The following is an 8,149-nucleotide window of genomic DNA, read 5'->3' as shown; positions in this document are numbered from 1 at the left end:
TATATATAATATATATATATATATATATAATATATATATATAAAAGCATAGGTAACTATAATTATAGATATGTATAATTACCTATATTTTCTGACTGCTGTTTAAATTTTCTCTAGCTACTGAAATTATCTACTCACTTCAAATTAATGTATGTATATTTATTGATGTTTTAATTTATTCTTTTCTCTCTACAATAAAAAAAATTGAGAATTAAATTTATAAATATTATATATTGAAAATAGAAAATATAATTAGATTTTTTACATAAAAAATAAACTCTTAGCACTTTGCTAATTTTATAATTTGTTTATCGCGTTCTCTTCAGTTAAAAAAGTTCTTCTTTTTCTATCCTTATTTTTCTTTTTACAAAATTTGCCATAAACTCTTATGATTTCAATAATTTAGTTTTATCATGGTTTCTTCAATTCAAAAGTTTATTTATAGCTCTTGTTTATCACACAATACATGAAGATTGAACTATTATCATTTTAGTAATTTTATATTTTTTTACATATTTTTATCACAACCTCTAAGTAATGATATATTTGATTGGCCAAACACAAATAATAGTATTTTTTTACTAGAAAAATTAAAAAGTAAAATTACAATTTTTTTAGATTTAACTCTGCGCAAAAGTGTACACTGTTGTCATCCTATTTCCAGAATTATGAAAATTTAAAATTCGGGATTAAAATTTTATTTAAACTGATCAAACTTTGTTTAATTCTTCAACTTGAATTATTTTTTTTTGTTTTCTAAATAAATTTTAACATTATAGGTTAAATTATATTATTTTTGTAAATTTTGAACTAAGACAATTAATGAATTGTAATTTTAAAACTTTTATAATTTCAAAAAGACCAATATAAACACACAGCACTATAATACTTTTCTAAATTTAAATATTCATCTTATCCCATAATTATACTTTTAACATTTTGTAAAAAACTCAAATTGAACGTTTTTTTTATTCAGTTTCCAAAAAAAAAATGCTTATTTTTTATTTCTTATTCATCTTCAAATTAGTTACTCTTTCTGTTTAAAATAAATTAGATATTTATTAAGAAAATGGAATCAGTTTAGAAAAATTATTTTCAAAAGTAATATATTTGTTTTTATAGAAGAAAGATAATATACTTGTTATAGTTCTTAATCTATAAAGAAAATATTAGATTGCACATTTTATATAGTTATAAATGATTTCGCAAACAACCTTATTTCATATTTTCTCACTGAGTCTGTGGAAACACTTTGTCTTCCAAAAGACTCTATCCAAAGAGTAGGATTAATCCTTAGTAAGTGTGTCCAAATATCCAAATAAGCCCTTTGAATTTTGGTTTCATCTGACTTATGTCCCACGCACAACACTAAGGGTCTGTCTCTTTGTCTCTCTAATTCTCTTTTATTTTTAACTTTCACACACTTTCTTTCTCTGTGTTTCTTCACCATAACAGTATATAACACCTGCATCCACAGCCCTTCACTCTTCCCTTACTCACTCTTTCTCTCTTCCTTCAAACAAACAGGCAAAGGATCATTCAGTTTAACATTACGGTAGCACTATGGACCCTGACGTCATCGAGATTCCTCCCCCAATTCATCACCCTTCGAATTTTTATCTCAACAACAAGGCAAGCTGCTGCCGTCTCGCGATTCAAAGTTTAATCAATGATGTTTCAACTGATGGGGGTCTTTAATTTGTTCAAAGTTTTGATTTTTCTGAAAAATATTTATCTGGGTCTTCACTTTTCTGCCATGATCGTGTTGTTTTTGTTTTGTTTTTAATTCTTGTTTTTGTGTAGTTTTCATGAACACGATTTTCCCCTTTTTTTCCATAGAGGAACTGTTTTTGCTGTTGTTGAGGCAACCTTTTCGTGTTTGTTGCTGCATGTTCCGTTTGTTATTTATTGGAAGGGGACGGGTTTAGTAGTGACGTGTGCATTCTGACATTGTAATTTTTTCCTCTGTTATGGATTGTGTATTTCTCTTATCTTCTTCTTTGCTTTTTGAGTCTTCATTTGATGATCACGTTATCCTTACTCCAAGGGATTGGAATTTAGGACCTTTTGTTGTATTCCTTGGAATAGTAAGAGGCTGTGCTATAAATAGCCTTTTGGTAATATCTTGGTAATGATTTCTGCTTAAATCTTTTTGTAACTTCAGTCAAATTATAACCTTTTTTTCTCCCTGGTACTTAAGTATAGATGTTCATTTGATTGAGGAACTTCTAAATGACACAGTTTTTTCTTCTCAGGATGTTCTATTATGGCAATATGTGGGTCTTGTGCATGTAATTTGCAGATGATAATTTTTTGGTATGATTTAGACTAATAATAATAAGGTAACGATAACTTTGTTGACAGTAGGCTGGTATTTAAGGTTGTCCCTATTTCCTTGGATCTTCAGAGATAATTTTTATGCTAATGCAAATTGGGGCTGTGTCTAGTAAATTTCTCAGTATACTTTCTCAATCCATGAAAAAATTAAAAGTGATTTTACTGATTTTTGTTCACATTTGACTAGGTCAGATAGACTACAAAAATTTGTGTTGGTCCATCAATTTATTTATCTTTCTCTTTCTATGTCTAAATTGTAACTCCTTTTCATAATTGATTAGGAACTTTGAGATAGTAGAGATTATTTATGCATACTAATAGGGATTTATGATCATCACTGCTGTTCTGCTGTTTATGTCATCGCTAGAGTGCTGAATTTGATTTTTATTTACTGTTTTCCTGTAATACATGCATATACATACACAAAAACACACATATATAATGTATATATGTATGTATTTATGTATATATGTGTGTGTGTGTGTGTGTATATATATATATATATATATATATATATATATATATATATATATATATATATTATTCTGATTGTGAAATGCCATTGTTTATTTGTTAGCATTAGATAGGATTAAGATGTCAAGTTCTACTATATTTTTGTTATTTATGTGTAAGTCTGTGTAAAGGAAATGTTCCTACCTCCTAGCCCCTGCACATAAGAAATTGTGGGAAGCAGTTCGTGACTTGGATAACACTATTCTGTTTTTCTTGGGAATTTAGATCCTTTAATTTTTCTATTAGTCTGCCTGTAATCTTTTTGTAAATTGTAATGTGATTCTTTATGAATGTGGGTAACTGTTGAGTCACTGTGGCAAACATAACACCATAAGGGATGTACTCTTGTAGTTATATTAAACATGAGTAGAAGTGGTTTTAGGAAAATGTAAATGGACACTTAGTTAGAAATCCCTTTCTATAATAGTATAGGTTCATTTTACCTTTTACTCTACTGTTTGAGGCTTTTTTACTTAAGCATTTACTTTTAGTATCTTATCCACCATAATATGTTTTTGACTAAAACACCCTCTTTTGCCTTGATTTTTTGTAAATGTCCCCTTTATTTTGGAGACACAAACCTTTTACTGATAAGTGAAGTTTCTGGGCTAATAAAGAAAAATGAAAGGAGGTTTCTGTGGGTTTACAAAGTTACGATTTCAGTTTAAGAATGTTTGTATTGGTTTTCAGGACGTAGAGGAGATTTTGTTTAAGGAGATTTTATGTGTAATCTCTGTTTTTATGAAGATACCAGTACCTTCAGAAATCAGGGTCCAATATCAAAGAGAAGAATATTGGCAGCAACTCTTTTGTATAATTTAGAGTAATATAAAAGGAAGATTATTTTGCTATGTTCTGTTTGAAAATTGCCCAAGCACCACTTTTTTCTTTGATATATTTTTCTGCTCTCATATTGTTGTTTGTGTTTCATGAAGGTTTGAGTGTATGTTTGCTTACTAACATATAATACTTGACTTTTACTTTCTAGGTTATTTTGCATGATGTGATTGACATTGACAATGATGATGATTCTGAGGATGTAATGATAATTGGTGAAAAAGTTAGTAGTAACAAAGGGAAGACAATTGATGCTGTTCATGGTGATCTCCAAGTTGTGGTTTGTATAAGATTTATTTTATTTCTTGCATCGGATGGATGTATCTTTAACAACTTGAAGACGACTCTAACATTTTACTTGAAACCCTTTTCAGAGTATGTCTGATTATCCTTTTTCGGTCCCTGATGTGGCAAAATTTGGATCAGTTGGCGGGATTGCGTCTTCTAATAATCTCCCTTCAGTGTCAAATAATGTAATCAATGTTGATGGTCATGGCTCTGATCTATCATATGATGATGATGACTATGTTGATATTTTGTCGGCGGAAGACTATATGGATGCAGATGAGTATACCTTATTACAGAAACATTTTGATCATGTGGATATACCTCCTGGAATTGAAGCACCTTTTACTTGGTTGCCACCAGGATATGATGTAGGTTTTAAGACTGGAAATAGTATGTTTTATCCTTGGGATCATGTGCAATCAAATGCTGCATTAAGTTCCATGACACCTTCTTCCCAGCCTTCTATGTCATTAGATCCAACTAACTCTAAAATTCAAGCAGCTTCAATTGGTGGTACTAACATTCAAATCAAAATGGATGATGTTGATTACTCCTCTGGAATAGAATTGTCTTCTAAAATTTTTTCTCAATCTGCCCCTTCTAAGAAGAAATCAGCTACTTCAAAACCCAGAGGACGTACTTCAAATGCTTCAGTAGGATTAGAATCATCTAAGTCTCACTGGTTTTCAGGGTCTTTCCATAGCAAAAAGAAGTCTGCTTCGGCATACCTTAGTTTATTTGACTCTATGGTGGCTGATAAGCTGCCACATGCAGGTCAGTCATCAAATGGGGGGAAATTTAAAACTCCAATGATGGCCGATGGCAGTAGTGTTTCCTCCCATTCAAATTTCATTGGACACCATGGATCATCGCATACTTGGGGAACAAATGCAGGAAAATCTTGGTGGAAAAATTCTCAAAATGATAAATCATTTTCTACTCATAATAAAAAAATTTCTAATAATATTTACTATCCATCTGATCCTCTTGTTACCCAAACTGAGTATGGTTTTGTTAACTCGGTTCTCAATTCTGCTGGAGATGGATTTAATGGAAAAGCAGTGGATAGCCCTATTGTTACAATTTCGGATGATGCCAGAGATGAAACTATGAGGAAATTTCGAAGTTTTAAACAATTTGACACTGCTGAGGACACTTCAGATCATTACTTCATCCGTAGCAGTTCTTCAACGAAACGGGTAAATTTTTGAAGTGCTCTTTGTTTCAGTTTTGTTCTTAATTATTTGGGTTTATGTTGAACATATTTCTTGAACAGCCTCCTCACAAGAATTGGGCTAAAAAAATCCAGGAAGAGTGGAAGATTTTACAGAAGGATTTGCCAGGTGAGTTTGTTTCAGTACTCCTGCTTCAAAATGGCTGTAATATTTTTCCTTATCCAATTTAGTCTTCAATTATTTTTTAGCATTATTATTTTTTTTCATAGAGCTTTTCTGAGTAAACTTCATTCGGCATTTTCATGGCTAATTTATGATTTACTCGTATAGGATAGTGCTTATTAACTTTTTTCTTAGAAAGTCCAGATACTTGTTCTGAAAATGGTAGTTAAATGTAGAAATAACTGTAAAGTGATCTGAATACCATAATGTGCTACCTGCCACTGGTATTATACTGGATCTCTTACTACTACTTATTCTCTTTCGTTTGTCCCCTTCAGGTTCAATATTTGTGAGAGTGTATGAGTCAAACATGGATCTTCTGAGGGCTGTGATTATTGGAGCTGAAGGGACTCCATATCATGATGGCCTATTCTTTTTTGATGTTTTCTTTCCCAGTGGCTATCCCAATGTACCACCGGTATGTGGTTGGGAATACTGTATCTGATCAGATTGTTCATTCTTATCTTATAAAGTCTGACACAAGGGGCATTTTTCATTGCAGAAAGTGCATTACCACTCTGGAGGTCTGCGGCTCAACCCAAATTTGTATCATTGTGGCAAAGTATGCCTTAGTCTGCTGAACACCTGGAGCGGCAGCAAAAATGAGAAGTGGCTTCCCGGCACGTCAACTATTCTACAGGTTCTGGTCTCCATACAGGGTCTAATTCTGAATACAAAGCCTTACTTTAATGAACCTGGATATGCACACATGAGTGGTTCAGCAAGTGGTGAAAAGCTGTCCTTTCAGTATAACGAGGACACATTCATTCTATCATTGAGGACAATGATGTATATGATACGAAGGCCTCCAAAGGTTTGATTTTGAGTCATGGTTCAATTTTTTTAAATCTCTAGCAAGGTTGCTTTGCCATGTTCATTTGTAGTAGTGACCATTTTACCTTTCATTTTTGGGGGGAGGGATGAAGGAATGCCTTTGAATGGAAAATGAGAAAATGAGAAAAAGAACTGTACCATGTTATAGATCATGTAGCAATCAAATGTAAAATTTTAGACTAGTCATAGCATATTTATTACATATCAAAGCAAATGCCAATGGCTTCATTTAGTGTCTTCAATAGTATTAAAAGGAAAATTATGCATGGGTTTTCATCTGTGTCAGTAATTGACGTATTTTTTTAACCCTTTGTTCACACAAGGCCTTGTACCAAAACATGATGCATCCTTTGTCCTATCAAAATAATCATCTTTGGAAAGTGGAAATCATTTGAATGAAGAATAGTGCAAGACACACACACACAAACACAATTTAGATGATTGTTCTCTCAAACATGTTTTTATTTTTCTATGTTTTCGGACACAACTTAAATGATCAATGCTATTATATTTGGTTTCAGAATTTTGAGGATTTTGTTAAGGGGCATTTCTGCAGCAGAGCCAGTGATATTCTGATGGCATGTAAGGCATACATGGAAGGTGCTCAAGTTGGGTGTTTGGCCAAAGGAGGTGTTCAGGACGTTGATGCGGGAGACAGAAGCTGCTCACAGAAGTTCAAGCATTCTTTAGCTGGATATATGAAAATGCTTGTCAAAGAGTTTGCTCAAACTGGAGCAAAGGACATTGAGAAATTCCTACCTCCACCACCACCAACAGTAGCAGTGAAGAAAAAAACCATCAGGAGTGGTGCTGCTCGAGGCTGCAAGCTGAACTGAATATTCTCTTAGATAATCCAAATTTTGAGGCTTCATTGATACACACACCGAAACTTCTTAGTACTTATATTTCACCTAATGACACTTTTCTGGTTAATGTTAAATACTTTTACTATTATTATCTGCTCTTGTTTTCATGAACATAGAATTGTATATAATTGCAAATAAAAATATAATGCCTTGCTAGTATGACATAATAATAACCTGATCATAATTCTAAACATTGTTTGCTTTTTATGCTTTGTTTTGTTTCATTCATATTGACCAAAAGGGTTGACAAATTTGTTACTAGATCTCTATTTTTATAGAACCTGGTTGTTTGAACAGAAAATTTGTTCGTTTTTGAATATTTTGTAACACCTTTCTTTTATGGATATCTATTTCTTTTTATCTTTATTTTTTCTCTTAAGGGTGTCTATAAGCACAAGGGTGTGATGAACCATTTTTCCAAATAAAGTTAGTCAATGATATGGAAGTTTTAGTCTCCTCCACCGTTGCATTATTGCAAAGTAGAATCCTTCAAAGTGTAGGCTCCACAAGTTTGTGATTAACACCTTTGGAAGTTGAAAGGAGCTGGTATCAGTTCAACTTCTTTTGAAAAATAATACTCTTCAAAAATAACACTCTTGTTTTACACTTTTCCAACTACAACAAGGGATTTTTGGAATCTTAAACCTTTTTTTATTGAGGGTGTTTCTTTCTGGACAAGAAACGATACTTTCCCCATTAGAAATAAGAAAGAAATTTTTTAGAATCTTAGACCATTTGATTAATAGCATGTTTACTTTCAAAGATGGAAAGAGACTGAACAAAGAAAGATAAAAAGGGTTACAAAAAAGTATTTTTTAACATAATTGAAAATGATACTTTTGTACTGATATTTATTAATTATAGATAATATATTTAATCTTTTAATTTTCACTTTTTTTTCTTCAATCTAAATATTGTTTTCTTTATATTCTTTTTTATTTGTGCATATATATATATATATATATATATATATATATATATATATATATATATATATATATATATATATTAAGGAATGACAACGGTTGCATACTGATATTATCTATCCATTATTCGATCCGAAACAAAAGAATCAATT

General features: G+C 31.5%; 1 protein-coding gene across 1 annotated transcript; it reads left to right on the top strand.

Moving 5' to 3' along the window:
- Positions 1 to 1,248: 1,248 nt before the first annotated feature.
- LOC106755006 (probable ubiquitin-conjugating enzyme E2 25) lies at positions 1,249 to 7,162 on the top strand. Its single transcript, XM_014637097.2, has 8 exons — positions 1,249 to 1,373; positions 1,527 to 1,631; positions 3,838 to 3,966; positions 4,061 to 5,173; positions 5,251 to 5,317; positions 5,650 to 5,789; positions 5,874 to 6,185; positions 6,727 to 7,162. The coding sequence occupies exons 2-8, from the start codon at positions 1,563 to 1,565 to the stop codon at positions 7,039 to 7,041; spliced, it is 2,145 nt and encodes a 714-aa protein (XP_014492583.1). The 5' UTR covers positions 1,249 to 1,373; positions 1,527 to 1,562; the 3' UTR covers positions 7,042 to 7,162.
- The last annotated feature ends 987 nt before the right edge of the window (positions 7,163 to 8,149 follow it).

This window comes from Vigna radiata, unplaced genomic scaffold, assembly GCF_000741045.1.
Source record: "Vigna radiata var. radiata cultivar VC1973A unplaced genomic scaffold, Vradiata_ver6 scaffold_303, whole genome shotgun sequence".
NCBI lineage: Eukaryota > Viridiplantae > Streptophyta > Magnoliopsida > Fabales > Fabaceae > Vigna > Vigna radiata.
This window is presented reverse-complemented; position numbering and strand designations above follow the sequence as displayed.

Excerpts from the sequence above, each read along its gene's own strand:
- LOC106755006 (XM_014637097.2), top strand. The coding sequence starts at position 1,563 with ATGGACCCTGACGTCATCGAGATTCCTCCCCCAATTCATCACCCTTCG. Across the intron at positions 5,174-5,250 it reads GCAGTTCTTCAACGAAACGG|CCTCCTCACAAGAATTGGGC; the intron begins GTAAATTTTTGA and ends TTTCTTGAACAG. Across the intron at positions 5,318-5,649 it reads TTTACAGAAGGATTTGCCAG|GTTCAATATTTGTGAGAGTG; the intron begins GTGAGTTTGTTT and ends TGTCCCCTTCAG.